Here is a 22,580-nt window from a genome sequence, read left to right as displayed (position 1 = left end):
AGCACCATTTTGAAAGCTCTAGATCAAGCCCACAAATGCCTCCCTTCAGCTCCTTTTCTAGAAATGAGACTAAAAATATGTCATAGATTCTATTTAACGCCACAAAAAGGTCATAGAATGGGATTGTACACAACCTCCATGTGTTTAAGTGCCACTCCCCCGAAGCCAACTTGTTTCATTGCCTGTGGACATGCCCAGTCATTCGACCCTTTTGAGTCAGAGTGCGATAATTCACCACCACGCATCTGACAAACTTTGCTCCTGATGAGCATTATGGGCCATCTTTCGATATTTAAACCCAGGTAAGTATACATACAGGGACCCGTAAACTACTAAATTTGGTGGTGGCTGCCGGTATTAAAGCCATTCTGCAAACATGGATCCATGACCAAGCTCCTCCTTTCAAGATTTTCTAGACAAACTGTCGTTTCTGCTTCAGTTGGATTGGGCTGAGGCCTCCTTGCATAAAGAGGGAATGGTGCAGTCCTTTTTTGAAACTTGGGAAAGTTTAATTTCCCTGCTTCCACAACGCATTCAGGATGACATTAGAACTTGTTTTCAACCAACAGTGTGGTATCAAGAGCAACTACTATTAGGAAAAGTGCCTATATAGAAATATTTTTATGAGAACCGCTGCGTAGATACGCTTCTGGATGTTGGGGGTCTACTCTGGTGTCGGTGGGTCCTGCACAACTCTCAAAGAGAGTTTAAGGTTGCGCACCCATGTTCAGTGATCAATATGTAAGAGATGTACCTGCTTCAAACATATTCTCTTCTCCCCTCCTTCCCTCCCTCTTCCCAGTTTTTGGTTTATTTTCCTTTTCAATCAACGTAATTAATGGGATAATTATTTTGTTACCCACCATCTCATAACATCATTGGTTTACATATAATAGTAGGCTTTGGTTAATCCTTGTCATTAGTATATATACTTCAGGTAATATATGTATTGATATATGTAAATTTTTCTATTCAATAAAAACAAGGTTTAAAAAAAAAAGAAAAGAAAACCACTCAGTCTGGATGAGGCTGCAAGACTGGCTGATGATTGGTCAGCCAATCAACCAGGGCTACGTGGAAGGACAGTCCCAGCGAGTCGGGAACAGGTGCTTACAGGTAGGCCAGTGAAACCCATGGACTAGCGAGAGTAGGAACTGCAGGGATTTCAAACTTTACAAAGAGGGGGAGGTTTCCCAAGCTCCCAAGCACAGCCCGCGTAACGCTAGGGGGGATTAAGCTGCCATAACTGTGGACACATGGGAAACTTTGCCAGGGAATGCCGGGAACATTTTTGCCAACATCATCCATGTCCCCAACCAGTGAACACTATACAGCAATGGGGGCTAGCGTGCTGGGAGAGAGAGGATCCCACTACCCCAACCGGAAGAGAAAGAGGCATATGTGGTACAAGGACAAGTGTCCCGGACTATATGGGACACTTCAGCGACCATGAACCAGCATCTGCAGCCGGTCTGGTTAGAGGGCGTGGAGGTTGCGGGGCTCAGTGACTCCGGATCATCAGTCACATTGATCAAAGACTATCTAGTACAGGACCAAAATATTGCTCCCGCCAGCCATATGTTAATCAACATAGCCAGAGAAGGATCTCTGAACATTCGGAGGGCTCGACTACATTTAGACTGGGGTCACAGTCAAGGAATGGTGGATGTAGGAGTAGTGTGGCACCCACCGATAGATGTGTTGCTGGTAAACAACCTAGGAGCAGGGATGGTTTGCCACTGGACTAATGTAGTAACCTGAAGCAACGGACCGGTTCCCACTGCGTCAGCCAGGGAACAGAGCGATCTCAACATGCCGACTACCCCCCGCCAGTGGTGAGTAATGCACAAAATACAATGCCTGTTACCATGAAGGAAAGTGACCAAGGGGAGGTAAATGACATCAGGGAGGAGGTACAGGGAGATCCATCTCTAGGGAAGTTTAAGAGTGCAACGGCCAAATAAGGGTCTGAGGGACGCTACCCTCGGGATACACTAGCAGCAAAAGAAGTGATATATCCCATTCACATGCTACAGCGGGTTGCCCAATGTACACGAGCCAATCTCCATGGTGACATCTAGGCCCAAGCACTCTGAGTCTTCCATCACCTTGGTCAGCCCAGATATTGTCCCCCAAAAAGCCTTAGTTACTTACCGGTAAAGGGATTTTTCGGAGCCCATGACAGCACCACGTGAGAGGATCCGCCCATCAAGGACAGGAAACCTACAGGTTAAAAAGGGCGGCCCTCTCTTCCCGCCTCAGTTTAGTTAACAGAGCATGAGAGTACCGCCAAGGTTAGTTATAACAAAACATAATCACATTAAGTACATTACTTTTCATCAATTTCCCGCAAGGGTGCACAAAAAGAAATCAACTCTACGGGAGTGCACAACACCAGTGAAGGGAGGGAATATAAAGGTGCTGTCATGGGCTCCAAAAAATCCTGTTACCGGTAAGTAACTAAGGCTTTATTCGGTCTCCCATGACAACACCACGTGAGAGAATTACAGAGACCAAGGAAATTAGGGAGGGACCACAGCTTGAAGTACCCTTCTCCCGAAAGTGAGATCTGCAGAGCCACCCAGATCCAATTTATAGTGCCTATAGAAAGTAGAGGGAGAAGACCAAGTGGCAGCCTTACAAATGTCCTCAATGGAAAGCCCTGTCTTCTCCGCCCAGGAGGTTGATACCGCTCTGGTAGAATGCGCCCTCAATCCCTCCGGTATCTCTTTATCCCCTGAGGAGTATGCGAGGGAAATGGCCTCCTTGATCCATCTAGCGATTGTAGCCTTTGAGGCCTTACAACCCTTCCTAGCCCCCTGATAGCAAATAAATAGGGACTTATCCTTTCTAAAGCCACGTGATACTTCTAAGTACCTTAGTACGCACCTCCTAACTTCTAAAGTGTGAAGTCTCTCCTCTTTTTGATTTTTGGGCGGAAAGCAAAAAGTTGGGAGAACTATTTCCTGGGTTCTATGGAATCGAGTGGCCACTTTAGGAAGAAAGGCTGGATCAGGTTTTAATATAATCCTATCGTCCAGAATTTGCGTAAATGGAGGGCATATTGAAAGGGCCTGTAGGTCACTGACTCTCCTGGCTGAAGTTAGGGCTACTAACAGGACCGTCTTTAGGAAAATAATTTTGGGGGAGACTAAATCTAGTGGCTCAAAAAGAGGACTGGTCAAGGCATCTAAGACACAATTCAAATCCCAGGGAGACATCTTTACTTTGGTAATGGGACTACACCTAAAGGAAGCTTTTAAAAAACGGGCTATCCAATAGTTATCTGCAATATTGGAAGAAAATAAAGCTCCCAACGCCGACACCTGTACTTTCAAGGTACTGGTAGTGAGACCTAATTCTAAACCTCGCTGCAGAAATTCCAGAATTTTCCCAATAGGGGGCCCCTCCTCCACCTTAACTTCTGCAAAGGACAGAAACTTCCTCCAGGTCCTGGCATAAATACGGGTGGTAACAGGTTTTCTGCTAGCCAGGAGAGTATTCACTACATTTGCGGGGAATCCTTTGTTGGTCAATAACACCCTCTTAAATTCCACGCCGTCAAATGTAGACTCGGGGTTGGAGGATGGGAAAGTGGCCCTTGAGTGAGGAGGTCCGGAATCTCCGGAAGAACCCAGGGATCTGATATGGACATCTTCCGGAGACAAGGGAACCACGGTCTTTTGGGCCAAAAGGGACATATGAGTATCACTCTGGCCCGGTCTGCCCTGATCTTTCTTATAACCGCTGGGAGCAGGATCATGGGAGGGAAGGCATATGCCAGAGGAAATCTCCAGGGAACCATGAAGGCGTCCACTGCCAGGGGTCCTTCTCTGGGGTCTAAGGAACAAAAATTTTCCACTTTCCGATTGGCTCTTGTTGCTAATAAGTCCACAGTCGGAAGGCCCCACATTTCTACGATTCTGGAGAATATTTGTCTATTTAGGGACCACTCTCCCTCTTTTACAGAAGTACGGCTGAGGAAATCCGCTGTGATGTTTTCCTTGCCTTTTAGATGAGTAGCCGAAAGAGAGAGACAGTGATCTTCGGCTTTCAGCAGAAGTGCGTTCGCTACCCTCATCAAGTTTCTTGAGCGGGTTCCCCCTTGGTGGTTTATGTAAGCTACCGTGACTTGATTGTCCGAGAGTACACGGACATGCTGGTCCTGTAAATATATAAGGAACTCGTTGAACGCATGCTGCACCGCCAGAAGCTGCTTAACATTTGATGACAACTGTTGCTCACTGCTTGACCAGGTTCCCTGCACTAATTTCCTTTCAAAGTGAGCTCCCCAACCTGTAGCACTTGCATCAGTGGACAAGACTGCAGTTGGACTACATTCCCAGGGAACCCCTTTAGCAAGATTGTCTTGTCGTAACCACCAACGAAGGGACCATATGGCACGAGGACCTAGCGTAAACTTACGGTCTAGATGCCCCTCTAAAGCTGCGTTATTGTACAACACATCCCACTGAAAGGCTCTTGAATGCAATTGTGACCAACGAACCGCAGGAAAAGTGGAGGTGAAGGTTCCCAATAGTGACATGGCCTTACAGAGTGACATAGAAGGTTTACGTATACATTGTTCTACCAACTCCCGGATTCTATCAACTTTCTCTTCTGGAAGACCACATAGCTGTTTCCTGGAATCTAATATGACCCCCAGATATTGTTGTACCTTGAGTGGAGATAGACTAGACTTTTCTAAATTTAGAAACCACCCCAAACTCTTTAAGACCGACATGGTCTCCTGCAGGTGGGTCTCGCACTGAACCAACGAATTCCCCACTATTAGGAGATCATCCAGGTAAGGGATAATTAGAATGTCCCTTTCTCTTATATGGGCCATAACTTCCGCCATTACTTTAGTAAAAACCCGTGGGGCTATAGCTAAAAAGAAGGGGAGTGCAGTGTATTGGAAGTGTTTAACCACCCCATCTATTTCAATGGCCAGCCTCAAGTATTTCTGGTAATCACTATGAATTGGGATATGGTAATACGCATCTTTGAGATCGAGCACTACCATATAGCAGTGGGGAAAAAGTAACTTTATTACAGATTTTAAAGACTCCATTTTAAAGGTGTGTATTTTAAGGAAATTATTCAGGGATTTCAGATTTATAATTGTCCTGAAACTTCCATCCAGTTTCGGAATCAAGAAGAGCGGGGAGTAGAAACCAAGACCCTTTTCAGCTTCCGGAACCTCAATCAGGACGTGTTTTCTTTTTAGGGTTTGTACTTCCGAAACAAGGGCAGCCTGGCGTTCTGGGGAAGAACTGGAGGGAACAACCATGAATCTTTTGTGAGGCAATGCTTTAAATTGAAATTTAAGACCATACTTAATCAGGCTCAAAATCCAATTACTATGAGAAATCTGTTCCCAAGCTGGGACAAAAAATGACAATCTCCCTCCCACCTGGGCTGATTGTGTATCCCCTGGCTTCTGCTCAATTTTTGGAGACGGACCAAAGAGTAGACCTCTACCTTTTCGACCTCTTTCATCAGACTTGTCTTGCTCCCTGAAATATCTCTTCCGGAAAAATTTCCTCTTCCGGAACGATCTCTTAAAGGAGGGTAGAGGAACTGATGGAAACCCCTTCTTAGGGTCCCCCGCTTTCTCCAATAAGTCGTCCATGGTCTGACCAAAGAGGTATTCCCCTTCACACGGGCTTGTACACAGTCTGGACTTAGTCTGTAAATCCCCTGGCCAGCTTTTAATCCACAAGACTCGCCGAGCCGCATTTGACAGTGCTGCTGACTTTGCTGCCAACCTCACCGAGTCCACAGATGCATCAGCAAGAAAAGCTGCCGCCCCCTGCACCAGTGGAAGGGAAGAAATAATGTCTTTCCTAGAAGTCCCATCCTTCAACTGACTGTCTAGCTGTTCAAGCCACACCATCAGGGCTCTGGACGTACAGGTAGCTGCTACTGTTGGTCTCAGTGCTCCCGCAGCTGTCTCCCATGCCCCTTTCAGGAAAGTATCAGCCCGTCTGTCTAGGGCAGGGGTCCTCAAACTACGGCCCGCGGGCCACATGCGGCCCGCGGAGGACTTTTATCCGGCCCGCCGGGCTGTGGGCAGAGGAGAGCGGTGTCAGCGCCCGCCCTTCCCCCCGCTTTCTCAGAACCCCGGCAGCTGGATACTTACCTCTCCCCGTGCCTCCGCAGATCCGCTGTCTTCCTGCTCTGTGCTTCCTGTGACGTCTCAGGTCAGAGGGTGCGGTGACGTCTTTACACCACGCCCTCCCCTGAGCCGTCACTGGCAGCGCAGAGCGGGAAAACGCCGGAGACGCCAGAGACCGGACCTGAGCAGCTGCAGCAGGCAAGGAGGGGGGTGAGTATTGGATTTTTTTTTTTTTTAATGTATGGAGGCATGGGACATAATATTAAGGTTGACATCCTGCATGTTATGTTCTGCTACCAGAGCTAAGGAAAGAGAGGAGATCTGTCCCTACGATAGAACTCAGCTGAATCCCTACGATGTAACAGGGGACCTGATCCTGCAATCAGACCTGCTAAAGTCCTAAGCTAGTCTGTACGGAGACCTATAGATGTGGGGAAGGAATCCCTACAAGTACTAAGGACTGGGAGGAATATGGGACACCTCCTAACAGAAATAGTAGCAGACAGACGAACAAACAAAAAATATAGAACATAGAGGTCAGTAGACCAAGCAAACTAACAGAGCAAGACACAGAGCACAGGCTAGCTAGAAAGTAGATATACAATGAAGTCCAGCAAAGCCAGAAGGGCGGAGCAGGATTAAATAGGCCAACAAGGTCATGTGACCAGCAAAGGAAAAAAAATCTAAGAGCAAGGTTCTAACAGTACCCCCCCTTCTAAGAGGATCCTCCGGATCCCCTAGGACCAGGCTTATCAGGAAATCTCCTGTGAAACGCTCTGATAAGTCTGGACGCGGAAACATCATCCGACCTCACCCAAGAGTTATCCTCGGGACCGAAACCTTTCCAGGCCACAAGATACTGCAAACTACCTCTATACCGTCTAGAGTTAAGGATGCGAGAAATTTCATATTCCCCGTCCTCCACCACCGGAGGAACAGAGGCAGAGGCGTCACAATCCGATACAACAGCTTTTTTCAACAGAGAGACATGAAATACCGGATTAATTCTCCAGGAGGTAGGAACCTCCAACCTAACAGCAGATTGGTTGACAACCTGAAGCACCTTAAAGGGCCCTACAAACTTGGGACCCAATTTCTTAGAAGGAATCCTCAACCGCAGATTCCTAGAGGACAACCAAACCATGTCACCAACAGCGAACAAAACCTCCTGTCGTTTCCTATCAAAGTAGTCTTTAGATTTTCTGTTGGCCTCCTGAAGATTACCACGCACATCCGTCCAAACTCTCTCCAAATCACCGGAAAAATTCTCCTCCTCGGGCACGGCAGATCCCAACTTGGAGAACGACCCAAACGACGGATGTCTCCCAGAACAACAAAAAAAAGGCGAACAACCAGCAGAAGAAGATGTATGATTGTTCAGAGCAAATTCAGCAAGTGGCAGAAACTCAGACCACCCCTCTTGATTGTGTGCCACAAAACAACGCAAGAACTGCTCAACATCCTGGCTTTTCCTTTCTGTCTGGCCATTAGATTCAGGATGATATCCGGACGAGAACGACAAATGAACTCCCAACCTATCACAAAAGGCACGCCAAAAACGAGCCACGAACTGAGGACCCCTATCAGAAACAATGTCAGTAGGAACGCCATGAAGTCTGACAATTTCCTTGACAAAGGCCTTAGCGAGAGTTTTAGCGCAGGGCAGTTTGACGAAAGGAACCAAGTGACACATCTTGCTAAAACGGTCCACGACCACCCAGATGACAGTAAAACCCTCAGAGGGGGGAAGGTCAGTTATAAAGTCCATAGCCAAATGTGTCCAAGGAGCACTGGGAACTTCCAAAGGACAAAGCAACCCCGCAGCAGGAGTATGTGAGGACTTAGATCTAGCACATATAGTACATTGACGCACCCACTTAATGACTTCCTTCTGCCATCCAGGCCACCAAAAACTGCGACCCACCAGTCTCTTGGTCTCAGAGATTCCGGGATGACCTGCCAACCGAGATTCGTGACACTCAACAAACAAATCTCTCCTAAAGGTCCCAGGCACAAACAACCTCCCATGAGGAGTGTTAGAAGGGGCATTCTCCTGTGCTTTAAGAATCTCATTTTCCAAAACGGAGTCCAAAGCAGCTATCACAACACCTTCTTGTAAAATGTTCTCCTCTTTCTCAGCACCGACTATGGGAGAAAAACTGCGAGACAAGGCATCCGCCTTAACATTCTTAGTACCAGGGATGTACGTAACGGAGAAATTAAACCGCGAGAAAAACAGTGCCCACCTAGCCTGACGGGCATTCAGGCGCTTGGCAGCATCAAGATATATCAGATTTTTATGATCCGTAAGAACCTGAACGGGAAATTCCGCACCTTCCAAGAAGTGGCGCCAGTGTTCAAATGCGAGTTTAATAGCCAATAATTCCCGATTACCAATATCGTAATTCAGTTCAGTCTCCGAAAATTTTTTTGAAAAAAAGGCACAGGGATGTAATCCATCCCCGTTATCCTGAGACAATACTGCGCCAACCCCCACAGAGGAAGCATCAACCTCAACCAAAAACGGCCTAGTAACATCAGGCTGCATAAGGATGGGAGCAGAGGTGAACCTCACCTTGAGATACACAAAAGCTTCAATGGCCTCAGAAGACCACTGAACCGCATCAGCACCTTTCCTGGTGAGATCAGTCAGAGGTTTGACAATACTAGAAAAATTTTTTATGAATTTTCTGTAGTAATTGGCGAAACCCAAAAACCTCTGTATCGATTTCAAACCAATAGGCCTAGGCCATTCCTGCACAGCCTGAACCTTAACCGGATCCATCTCAAAACCTTTGCTGGAGATAATGTAGCCCAAAAAACTAATTCTCTGTACAGCGAACTCACATTTCTCCAGCTTAGCAAAAAGCGAATTGTCCATTAATAACTGTAATACCTCACGCACGCTCCGCCAATGAGACTCCAGATCCGGCGAATAAATCAAAATGTCATCCAAATACACAACCACATTTTTACCGATCAAAGGTCTAAGGATGTCATTAATCAGATTCTGAAAAAATGCAGGAGCATTAGTAAGACCAAAAGGCATAACCAGATTCTCAAAATGACCCACAGGAGTGTTAAAAGCAGTCTTCCATTCGTCACCCTCCTTCATGCGCAACAGATTGTATGCCCCCTTAAGGTCAATTTTAGAGAACCACTTGGCCCCCATTAACTGGTTAAACAGATCAGGAATCAATGGCAGTGGGTAAGGATTGCGTACAGTAATTTTGTTAATCTCACGAAAATCCAGACAAGGACGTAAACCGCCGTCCTTTTTTTTTTTACAAAAAAAAATCCAACCGCCACAGGAGACTTAGAGGGCCTAATGTGACCGGCGGCCAAACTTGTCTGTATGTATTCCTCCAAAGCCTTCCTCTCAGGAATAGTAAGGTTAAATAAACGACTTTTAGGAAGAGTCGCTCCAGGGACAAATTCAATAGAACAATCATAGTCTCTATGGGGAGGCAAAACCTGCGATTCCTTCTCAGAAAAAACTCTCCAAAAATCCTGAATAGGAACAGGCAATTCTCCCCTATCCAAAGCTGCAATACGCCCGTTACAACACTTGTCATAACATTTATGGCTCCAGGATTTAATTTCACTGGTAGACCAATCCAGTACAGGATTGTGAAATTTTAACCAGGGCAATCCCAATATTACTGGAGAAGGCAAATTATTCAACACTACCAAATCCAATTTCTCATGGTGAACACCATTAATAGTGAGAGGAAATTCACAGACCTTGAGAGTAATATTCTTCAAAGGGGAACCATCCACAGAAACCACAGCAATGGGGGATGATAAAGGTTCAGGTTTTAAATTGAGTCTTTCCACGAATCCCCCATCAATTACATTCAGAGTAGACCCGCAATCAACAAACACCCGAAATTCCATTAATTTTTTCCGAGCAATCGTGGATGCAGCTAAAAATATACCCTTGGAATTTAAAACAGGCAATACGGGCGTGACTGACCTTTTTTTTTTTCTTTCTTCATACGAAGCTCACAGCCTTTAATCAAATGACCAGATTTTCCGCAATAGAAACACAAGCCTTCAGAAAATCGACGGTCTTTTTCTTGAGAGCGAGGTGCCACCGATCCAATCTCCATCGGTTCACCACTGTTCGTACACACATTCTCATAACCAGAAACTGACATAGCAGAGGATTTGCTCTCATTAACCCTTGCACGCAGTCTTCTATCCACCCGTATAGCTAATTGCATAGCCTGTTGCAAATCTTCAGGTGTAGGATAAGCAATTAGCAGGTCTTTAACCCTTTCACTGAGCCCAGCAAGAAATAGACTTTTCAGAGCAGAATCGTTCCACCCTGTTTGAGTAGACCAACGACGGAAATGAGTACAATATTTTTCCACATTACCTGATCCCTGTTTTAAACGTCTCAACTCAGTCTCAGCTGATGCGACACGGTCAGGATCATCATATAATAGTCCCAAAGCAGAAAAAAAACTATCCACTGATCTGAAGCATGTATCACTAGGTTGCAAAGAAAAGGCCCACTCCTGAGGCTCTTTGCGCAAAAGTGACATTATGAACCCTACGCGCTGGGATTCATCCCCAGAGGACTTAGGTCTCAAACGAAAATACAATAAGCAAGCATTTTTAAATGAAAAAAATTCTCGGTGTTCACCAAAAAATAAATCCGGCAAACATACCTTAGGCTCCAAGAAATGTGCTCCAGGACAGCTACTCACGTGCTGACGGAGCTCGGCCACCTCCAGAGAGAGTCCCTGCAGGCGATGAGCCAAATCCTGAACCGACACCATGATGGAACAGAAAAATCTTTCCTTAGAGAATTTGCAGGCTGGACTTACTGTTATGTTCTGCTACCAGAGCTAAGGAAAGAGAGGAGATCTGTCCCTACGATAGAACTCAGCTGAATCCCTACGATGTAACAGGGGACCTGATCCTGCGATCAGACCTGCTAAAGTCCTAAGCTAGTCTGTACGGAGACCTATAGATGTGGGGAAGGAATCCCTACAAGTACTAAGGACTGGGAGGAATATGGGACACCTCCTAACAGAAATAGTAGCAGACAGACGAACAAACAAAAAATATAGAACATAGAGGTCAGTAGACCAAGCAAACTAACAGAGCAAGACACAGAGCACAGGCTAGCTAGAAAGTAGATATACAATGAAGTCCAGCAAAGCCAGAAGGGCGGAGCAGGATTAAATAGGCCAACAAGGTCATGTGACCAGCAAAGGAAAAAAAACCTAAGACCAAGGTTCTAACACTGCATGTGGCATTATATGGGGGGGTGACATGCTGAATGGGGCATTATATGGGGGGGGGGGGGATGACATCCTGAATGGGGCATTATATGGGGGGGTGACATCCTGAATGGGGCATTATATGGGGGGGGTGACATGCTGCATGGGGCATTATATGGGGGGGGTGACATGCTGCATGGGGCATTATATGGGGGGTGACATCCTGAATGGGGCATTATATGTGGGGGTGACATGCTGCATGGGGCATTATATGGGGGGGGGACATCCAGCATGGGGCATTATATGGGGGGGGTGACATCCTGAATGGGGCATTATATGGGGGGGTGACATCCTGAATGGGGCATTATATGGGGGGGTGACATGCTGCATGGGGCATTATATGGGGGGTGACATCCTGAATGGGGCATTATATGGGGGGGTGACATCCTGAATGGGGCATTATATGGGGGGGTGACATCCTGAATGGGGCATTATATGGGGGGGGGTGACATGCTGCATGGGGCATTATATGGGGGGGGTGACATCCTGAATGGGGCATTATATGGGGGGGTGACATCCTGAATGGGGCATTATATGGGGGGGTGACATCCTGAATGGGGCATTATATGGGGGGGTGACATGCTGCATGGGGCATTATATGGGGGGTGACATCCTGAATGAGGCATTATATGGGGGGGTGACATCCTGAATGGGGCATTATATGGGGGGGGTGACATGCTGCATGGGGCATTATATGGGGGGGGTGACATCCTGAATGGGGCATTATATGGGGGGTGACATCCTGAATGGGGCATTATATGGGGGGGTGACATCCTGAATGGGGCATTATATGGGGGGGTGACATGCTGCATGGGGCATTATATGGGGGGGTGACATCCTGAATGGGGCATTATAAAGACAGGGGAGTGATATCCTGCATGGGTCATTATATGGGGGGGGGGGTGACATCCAGAATGGGGCATTATATGGGGGGGTGACATCCTGAATGGGGCATTATAAAGACAGGGGAGTGATATCTTGCATGGGGCATTATATGGTGGGAGAAAGGGAAATCCTGCATGGGGCATAATAAGGGGGGAAGAACAGCCTGCCTATTGAGGAGCTATGCTGCCTATTTGGGACATTTACCAGCCTATTGAGGACCTATGCTGCCTATTGAGGACATTTACCTGCCTATTGAGGACCTATGCTGCCTATTGGGTACAGTTACCTACCTATTGAAATACCGGTTGATTTAACCTTACTTGTTCTTCATTTTAAATATTGTATTTGTTCCTGTATTGTTTTTTTACTACAAAATAAGATATGTGCAGTGTGCATAGGATTTTGTTCATAGTTTTTTTTAAAAACTATATTCCGGCCCTCCAATGGTCTGAGGGACCGTGAACTGGCCCCCTGTTTAAAAAGTTTGAGGACCCCTGGTCTAGGGGATCTCTCAATGCACCCATATCATCGAATGGGAGGGAAGTTCTTTTCGCTGCTTTGGTAACAGCAACATCCAGCTTGGGTGCTTTTAACCAGGAGGAACACATAGCATCCTCAAACGGATATTTCCTTTTAAAGGATAGAGGAACACTACCCTTCTTGTCAGGCTTTCTTCACTCATTATCAATGAGGTCTTTCACCTTTGAATTTACTGGAAAGACCCTTCTCTTCTTTAGCCCCAGACCACCAAACATAACATCCTCAGCTGACTTCTCTACCCTCGAGTCCACTATCCCCATTGTAGATCGGACGGCTTTTACTAGGGCATCGACCTCCTTCAGGGGGGAAGCACTGTCTATCTGGCTCACTATCAGAGGAAGAGAAGGCGGAGGAGGAAGCGACCGATAGCTCAGAGTCTGAACCCAGCTGGGTTTCTTGAGGAATATGCCCAGACTCTGAACCTTGCAATGCTTTGCCTATTTCTTCCCTTATTAAAGTTCTTAGGCCTAGGGAAAAATCTGGGGTCTCCTCCGATATCATTTTGCTGATACAAAGCTGACATAACCTTTTGCTATATGAATCAGGGAGTGGACAGCTGCATAAGGCACACTCTCTGTGCTTGGACTTCGAGGAACATTTCTTGCTCTAAAAGAAAGTCATAGATAGAAAGAAGGAGGAAACATTAGTAGAACTTTCACGAAGATTCCACTCACCCCACAGAACCTTCGGTACCGTAGAAGCAGAAGAATCCAGCATGCATGGCGAGGAATCACGCCGCACTGGACCGTCCTTCCTGCTCTTAGTGGTAGCTCTTCTAGCTGTATGACCAGACCCTAGCCGGGAATGACGCTGCGCCACTAGTTGTGAGGGCTCCCCAGAGGGCTGCTCCTGCAGCAGATGTTGTTGCCTAGGTGACAGCTCCTGTGAATCTTCCATAGCTTACAATGTAAGAATGGGCTGGGAAGCACCTCTGTATGTTACCAGACCCTTTATATACTGGCCATACCGGTACCATGTGTAGGTGTGTGTTTCCTTTTTTTTTTTTTTTTTTTACCCAGGAGGGCGTTACCTGCTCCTTGGTCTTCCTCCCCAGGTCCAGGTGGGATCCAGGTGGGCTCCTCGCCGCCAGGTCCTCAATCCCCCGGGGTTCAGCTGCTCGCGCGCCAAAAATTCAAACGAGCCCCACCCCTTCCGGTGACGTCACAGGGCTTCCTGCCCGGCGCACCGGAAGTCGCGTCAGAAGGTCGCGCCCGTCACGTGCGCCGCCGGCGCGACCTGGATCTCCTGCAAGCTGTAGAGGGGGGAGGAAGCCCGCTAGCGGCCCCACACCTGGCGGACATCTACCTCCCGTGAGGCGATGTCGCGCCCACCGCAACGCTCACGGAGGCGCCCCCATGAGCCCTGCCGTGGCGTCTCCAGAGGACCGGGACGGACCGGCTCCAACCACCTGCTGTGGCCCTCTCTGGGACAGGAGTCCATCTTTTGCAGGTAAGCCTGCAAGGTCCCCCCATCATGGACAGGAAACCTAAATTGAGGCGGGAAGAGAGGGCCGCCCTTTTTAACCTGTAGGTTTCCTGTCCTTGATGGGCGGATCCTCTCACGTGGTGCTGTCATGGGAGACCGAATAAATGTTATTTACCAGTCCGCCAAGTGACCATCTACCTGGCGGCCATCGGTATTGGCAGATTCATACTATCAAACTGAAGAATCGTGGGGAGAGCGGCTCAGCACTGTTCGCCTTAATCAGTTTACAGGATCCGCGGAATGCAGAGGACTCCGTGGTTGCACATAATGGATACGAGTTTGGTTCTCGCCGGTTACGTGTGGAGTTTCCCAGGTCAAACCGGGATCAGGGGGTGGGTTCAAATGCCCCGCAGAAGAAACGTACCACGGTCCCTGCAAACTGAAAACAGAGTCCTTGTCTCAGGGCTTCCCCCATCGGGGAATTGACAGAATCAGAAAGATCATATGATACAAGCTGAAGATGTCTGCTATGCTGATGTACACAAGGATGGAATGGGGATTGTGACGATTATTTGTAAGGAAGACATGGAATATGCGTTGAGGAAACTGGATGATAAAGTTTAGTTCTTTTTAAGGTGAAACCTCTTACAGCCGTGTCTGTGCTGAAAGAAATGCTGATGAACTATCCCCGACAAGGTGATCGGAAGCTTATTACGTCTACCCCGTAAACAGCGATCCACAACAAGATCCAGCAGTCTTCAGGGTTAATTAAGAGGGGGGAGGAATGTGACAACACAGCGTCAATCTGGTCACTGGTGCCGGGGTGAATTATTCTTAATTATGCCAGACGTATTGTGCATTGGTTCAATAGGTCATTAGACATGAGACATTGCTTCATATGAACGTGTACGTTGACTCTTGTATGTTAATCTGTGCAATGCCTGCTGATTACATATTGTATCATCCCCCTGCGGTTTACAAGTCAACACACCTTGGAGGACAAATATGCAGGTTAATTGAACAATCTAACAATAATGGATTACCTCCCCCCAATCCTGTGGGAGAAAACCCTGAATGAGAGCTGTGGGTATAAAAAGGGCCCTTCTCTCTCTGAAGAGACGCTAGATGAACAGCACAAAGAACCATGGCTACATCTGGTGGAATACAGATCTGCTCCACTGCCCATCACTGAACCCACTAAGACGTTTGGAAAACTCAGGTTGGGACACTCAGGTCACGCGGCCACAAACCTCACTGTGCTCGGTCAGCCTCCTAAGCTTGACGCTACCTCCCCTCTGTGGGTGTCCGCCAAAAGCGGGGTGCTTGGCCCTGGATGCCCCGAAGTCGCAGAGGTTCTAATTCCCGGCAAGCCAGCGGAAGGGTGAGACTTTAATTTGCAATATCTTGTGTACTTGCTGGAACTGTACTATATGTTGTTGGCGGCTTTAGCCGGATGCATGCACTATGGCCGCGTATATCAGTCGTCTGGAGGAACACGGGCTGTGACTGCAGACTATACCGGAGTGAGAAAGAAAAGTTGTGGGCCAACCGAAAGTTGGAAGACAGTAGGCATCAACTGGTACAGGGGCAGTGGAACTACCAGCCCAGGGTTGGAATCTTGTGGACTGGTGGGCATTGCATTGTGGTAATTTAGCCAGAGTTGCTGTAAGACCATGTACATAATGAATAAAAAAAAATAGTTAACCTACCTAGGTGATTATTACAGCCCACAACCTCAGATCTTCACACCCATATAGACGGCTTAAGAGAGTTGATCCCACTAACAGATTCCCTTTAAAGAACAATTGTTCCCAACTGTACTTACATATGAAGACTATTCAGCTTTCTAACATATTTCATGGCTGAAAGCTGCCCCCGATCTACAATTTGAAGCATGACTGCCTGAAATCAGAGTCGTGTGTGAAGAGTGCTGGCTGACTGTTCAACGCAATAGCTAAGCCAGTCCCCTCCTCTATCATGGCTGATGAATAGACAGTACTATGTAAATAAAAAATAAAATTCAGAATGTAGTGGTCCAAGATGTTTGATCTCCACAGACTTACTACTGGATAAGTAGCCATGTATGCAGTCCCGTGGATGATTCAGTGGCCTACACTTTCAATTAGACAGGTTATGCTATGCACGCACTTACATGACAAGCAGGCAACATTTCAGCCTGCAGCAGCCTTGAGTTGGGCTTTATACCAATGCAGCATTTTTCATCTCTGTGACTTCGCCAGACAACATTTTAACTACATCTCTTAGGGAGAATGATGCCAATCCATATTACTGTGTGGCAGACGGCAGTGGCATATTAAACTTTTGAAAGGCAGCAGCATTATACTCACTCAGAGCTGTAGTGGAAATACTGGCTGGTGACATCATATGTAAATGGGGGGTAAATGAGTTGTGGGGTGGCACACAGAGGGGCAACCTAAGCAAAAGTGACTTATTTTGTGGGGCACAAAAGAAGGGTTCCCAATAATTTGTGTTTTAGGACTTTAATATTAATTTAGTAAATTAAATATGCAAATTGCCTCTTCAGAGAGGATCTCTAGTGCCACCTATTGGAATTAGCAATCATAGTCAATATCGACCCTTTAATGAACCTTGTCAAATGACTTGTGATAGAAAGGTCAATGATGACTTTTAGGATTGCTACTTCCAATAGGTGACATTAAAGTTCGTCTCTGAATAGGCAATTTGCATATTTAGCCTTTACAATATGGCAACAAATAAAGACATGATTTTTGGGGAAAACTGAATTATATTGTAAAAACATGATAAAATATAAGTCAAATTTTACGTATTTGGTCTCCCCATGTCTGCAACGACCCACACCAGCTATAGATCTCTCAGAGAACCCCTCATTATAAGACCCCTCTTTACTCCCCTATCTAAAAAAAAATAGTATCAGAATCGCTGTTATGTCCCGCTGTCTCGCACAGAATTGAGTAAAAAGTCATATGGCGCCCTGTTCCCTCCAAAGCTGTGACCTGGACAGCCAAGGGGGCGTGCCCAGCTCACAACTGAAGGCAGCCACAAGGTAGGAGATGTGGCCGGGAAGGGGCTGCCATATTTGCATGCTGAGACACTTACATACCAGCAATTAAGAATGGCAGCCCCTAGTGGAGGCAGAAAGAAAAAAAAAAAAAAAGGTAACGTAGTACATTTTATTTTGTATTAAAGGGAATCTGTCACATGAAAAAACGCTGTTAATCTTCAGGTTAATAGCGCTCTGAACCTACCCAGCGCTTGCAATTACACCCTCGATGCCAGGAAGAAATGAACTTTATTTCTCCCAGTAGCGTTCTGGTTTCAGACATGCAGGCGGTGCCAGCACGATTTCAGTCAACGCTCTGTGCATAGAGAGCGACGGCTGTAACGGCACCGCCAACTCTGACTGAAAGCTCACTTAGCATTAGGGCCGGCTGTCAGTCAGTACCAAAGGTGTGGTAACAGATGCCACTCAGTATACACAGAGCGATGACTGTGCCAGCGCCACCCGCATGACTGAAACCAGAATGCTGCAGGGGAGGGGGGTATAAAGTTTATTTCTTCTAATGGTCTAAGAGCAGGCACAGGGCAGGTTCAGAATGCTATTAACCTATAGATTAACCCCATATCTGCAGGTTAATAGCGTTTTTTTCACTGAAGTTTTATAGTATAATAAAGCTGTTTTGAGTAAAAAGGTATGCTCACATGTAGCCTCAAAAGAAAGAAATTTTACATAATTATTTATCTAAAAGCGGACAAAACATACACATATTCACATGTGTAAACCCCACTAAGAGTACTGACGTTTCACCTAGCATCTATGATGAATAAAAACAGGGCCATTTTCATCAGATAATTTATCAATAAACCTCTGAGGGACATGTCCCCTATAGTTATGAATAACTGATGTCCCTCAGAGGTTTATTGATAAATTATCTGATGAAAATGGCCCTGTTTTTATTCATCATAGATGCTAGGTGAAACGTCAGTACTCTCAGTGGGGTTTACATGTGTCGATATCTGTATGTTTTGCCTGTTTTTTTTCACAAGACAGGTTTCTTTTCAAAAAAAATATATAATCAATAATTAATACACAATTAAAAATCGGGACACATTTACTTTAAAGAATTCATTTAAAAGGATGGTGAGCATTTTGAACCCACAGATACTTCTAAAATTCTATGAACACCGGGACACAAAAATGAAAAATGTTTCTTTTCCCACTATAAGGATAAGTGCACACTGCAGCTTTTTTTTTTTTTTAGGAAAAAGCACTGCTAAAACGCACTATACAATGAGCATGGTGCACAACGATGATCCGCACTATATTACTTTTAATAGTTTCAGGGTTTGGAAACCTTGCTCATTCTTCCTGGGTTGGGAAGCCACCGGCTCACTATACTTTAAAAAAAAATGTTCCTGTATTATTGTGCTGAAATAATCTTATAAATGTGGCCCTGCTATATACTGTGTAATGTCTGTGTCTTACCGTGCAGAGCTGCTCCGGGAAAGCACAAGTCACTTATACAGGTGCATCTCACTAAATTAGAATATCATCAAAAAGTTAATTTATTTCAGTTCTTCAATACAAAAAGTGAAACTCATATATTATATAGAGTCATTACAAACAGAGTGATCTATTTCAAGGGTTTATTTCTGTTAATGTTGATGATTATGGCTTACAGCCAATGAAAACACAAAAGTCATTATCTCAGTAAATTAGAATAATTAACAAGAAAACACCTGCAAAGGCTTTCTAAGAGTTTAAAAAGGTCCCTTAGTCTGTTTCAGTAAACTCCACAATCATGGGGAAGACTGCTGACTTGACAGATGTCCAGAAGGCAGTCATTGACACACTTCACAAGGTCCCAGAGTTCCAATATTCATTCAGAAATCAAGGTCCCAGTGTCTGGAGGAAGAGTGGAGAGGCCACAATCCAAGCTGCTTGAGGTCTAGTGTGAAGTTTCCACAATCAGTGATGGTTTGGGGAGCCATGTCATCTGCTGGTGTAGGTCCACTGTGTTTTATCAAGACAAAAGTCAGCACAGCCATCTACCAGGAAATTTTAGAGCACTTCATGCTTCCCTCTGCAAACAAGCTTTTTGGTGATGGAAATTTCATTCTCCAGCAGGACTTGGCACCTGTCCACACTGCCAAAAGTACCAATACCTGGTTTAAAAACAACAGTACCACTGTGCTTGATTGGCCAGCAAACTCGCCTGACCTTAACCCCATAGAGAACCTATGGGGTACTGTCAAGAGGAAAATGAGACACCAGACTCAACAATCCAGACAAGCTGAAGGCTGCTATCAAAGCAACCTGGGCTTCCATAACACCTCAGCAGTGCCACAGGCTGATCGCATCCATGCCACACCGCATTGATGCAGTAATTGATGCAAAAGGAGCCCCGACCAAGTATTGAGTACATTTACTGAACATACATTTCAGTAGGCCAACATTTCAGATTTTAAAAACATTTTTCAAGCTGTTGTTATAAAGTATTCTAATTTACTGAGATAATGACTTTTGTGTTTTCATTGGCTGTAAGCCATAATCATCAACATTAACAGAAATAAACACTTGAAATAGATCACTCTGTTTGTAATGGCTCTATATATGAGTTTCATTTTTTGTATTGAAGAACTGAAATAAATTATCTTTTTGATTATATTCTAATTTAGTGAGAAGCACCTGTGAGTATACAGACAACACAGCAGGGGATCACAGCTGCTGCTTTGAGGCAACATGTCCCTGCCTGAGGTTATGATTAATACTTAAAAAATGATATGATAATAATGGTTCAAAGAGTATGCTATTTATCATGCTCACATACAGTTACATAGTTTGTTAAAAGACTTAGGTCCATCAATTTTACATTTTCTCCACCAATTATACATAACCTTTAAACTGAAAAGGGATTGTCAACTCACCGATGTATTTTTTCCTTGTTTCCAGCTATATTTTTTATTAAGCGTTAATTCTCGAGGCAATTTGATTGATTCGGCTTTCAGATAATCTAAAGTTGGTGAGGAGAGCACTTCCATTAACATTTGAGAGCTGGCAGCCAACAGGCTTTCTAGAGAAGGCTTAATGTGGTAGCTTTGCAAATCTGGTAAGTGAAAGCGAAAAATAAAAATTACATTAACATGTGCAATGAAACATTATTTTTAGTGACCGGCTACTACTGCCCATATACATCGAAAATTTTTCAAACACAAAAAGAAACTTACTGTCCATTTGTTTTCTTTTCTCAAGCTCGATTTCAGCTATTTCACTTAGTAGGACAATGCCTTGGAGAAGTGTGCTGTCTGCTGATGAATCGGGAGTAAGTTCAGCGGTGCTTTTGAGTGGCAGGCACCAGGCCTGAGGCATTTCGGATGCTGCAACCAATGCATTCATACCAGCCAGTGGATCATTCATACGTTTCATATCAGAAAGTTGAGCATGCATGTCCTCTTTATAGTTCAAAGGTGCAGATGTCACACTATTTGTACAAGTCCTTTCCTTTCTCATGTTCAAATCCATAAGCTCATTTGCTTTGGGGGATGGTTCAACATGATGAAGAATTCTTACTAAATCCATTTCAGTATTTGGAGACACATAAGGGTCAGTAAAGTCTGTTTGAGTTGAACATGTACCTTTTACAACGCCAAGATTAATTTCAGAAATGCAAGGGGAAAGACTTTCCATTTTTCTGAGCTCTTCATTCTCATCTACTTTTGCAGAATCTGTTCCTTGACATAGAAAATTTTGGCATTCTACAGACACTTTACAAGCATCTGGTTCATTAGAAATGTTACAACTTGTAATGGCAGGTAAATCTTCAGTTTTAATAATGTCGGTGGTTGATTCAGCTGCCTTAACTTCCTCAGACATATGTGCAGGTTTGAGATCCAAGGGAGTTTCAACATCACATGTCTTTAATTCAGATAGTTTAATAACGGAAGCAAAATTTTCAGTGTTTTCAACGCTTGTTGGTTGATTTATATAGGAAAGCTGGTGCTGCATGGAGGGTGAAAGACGCTGCACTGAGTATTTATGCGTGTCATCTGAAAACAGAAATAATTTATGATCAACATGGTCTTGAGGTCTCATTTATTCATGACAAAACCATGCATATTATGTATGTATTGTATGAATATGATGTGTTCCTAAAGTGGGATTTGGGCTATCCTATGACAAGTAAATGGATGGGAATTCATCTCTTTCAAGAAAGTACAGTCAACTACTCAAAAAAATAAAGAGAACTGCATAAACATCAAAAAAAAAAATACCCAGCTGCTCTATGTATTTTTGGATCACGCACAGTATTGACATGTGCAATTCAATAAATAGATGTAGGGGATTTAGCAATTGTCCTTAAAGCACCACAATAGGGATTTTTTTTAACCCTTTGTTAGGTAATGCATGTAGCTCACCAATAGCCGTCATCACCAGTTTTCAGCCCAACACCGGCACTACATGAATACAGTTGTGACCTGCCAAATCACACAGTGGTTGCTGTGTGAAGGAGAGGTCACTTTTTTAAATCTTCTCAATGCAAGTCTAAGGAATTCCGAACGAGGCAGTGTCCCTGTTGGAACCCAACATGGACAATATCTATAGTACGTGTAATATGAATGACTGAACTCACAAACTCTGTATAGCACTAAAGTTCATCAAAGGACTACATCAAAGAGATTGACCATGTGCTGTGGAGTCATAAAACCTGTGAGGAAGGCGTTGTGTGTCCTATAGTGTGGTGCCTTTTGTTCTATTGATAGAGTAAAGTGAGAGCACCTACATGGGAGATGGACATCTTGTCTGGCCTCTTGAAAGGTACATAAACCCTGTGGTGTTTGGATTACAAACCATTGTTCTTCAAGTTGACCTCTTATCTCCAAGCAAAATGCAGTTGAAACTGTCCTCAGGCCACTTGATACAAAGACTTTTTGGCTATAATACCAGACGCCATCAGCAGGAAGATGAAGACCACTGCAATTACGTATGGCCCCTGACCCTCTTATCAATTCTTTACTTAAGAGCGCCACCTCCAGGAGAGTGTCTGCATCAGCAGCCATGTGCATGTTTCTGGAGAACTTCAAAGACTATGACCTGATTGGATGGTACCATTATGTGGAGGTGTTAGAGGGATGGGCAATGTATGGGCCATGTCTGACTGTGTAACTGATATAAAGGTAGCACATCCAACTAGTTAGGCATTATTCTTCTCACTTACCATCTTCTACCACCCTCTCCTTTTACCTTTTCCCTTACATTGTTCCCTTGTCCCTTAGTTAGGTTTCCCTTATGTATGTTATTGTAAATATCGTATTTG

The 22,580-nt window shown here is 45.0% G+C and overlaps 1 protein-coding gene across 4 annotated transcripts in view; it reads right to left on the bottom strand.

Annotated features, from left to right (window-relative positions):
* Positions 1-22,580, bottom strand: part of TNRC18 (trinucleotide repeat containing 18) — a 739,821-nt gene that overhangs the window by 482,508 nt on the left and 234,733 nt on the right. For all 4 annotated transcript variants that reach the window (XM_073647819.1, XM_073647820.1, XM_073647817.1 and 1 more), the window contains exons 10-11: positions 20,494-21,312; positions 20,194-20,372 (exon numbers count right to left, since the gene is read on the bottom strand). In XM_073647819.1, the coding sequence (XP_073503920.1) occupies positions 20,194-20,372; positions 20,494-21,312 (998 nt within the window). The remainder of the gene's footprint in view (positions 1-20,193; positions 20,373-20,493; positions 21,313-22,580) is intronic.

Source organism: Phyllobates terribilis, unplaced genomic scaffold (genome assembly GCF_046119375.1).
Source record: "Phyllobates terribilis strain yellow unplaced genomic scaffold, ASM4611937v1 Scaffold_9__5_contigs__length_417890890, whole genome shotgun sequence".
NCBI lineage: Eukaryota > Metazoa > Chordata > Amphibia > Anura > Dendrobatidae > Phyllobates > Phyllobates terribilis.
This window is presented reverse-complemented; position numbering and strand designations above follow the sequence as displayed.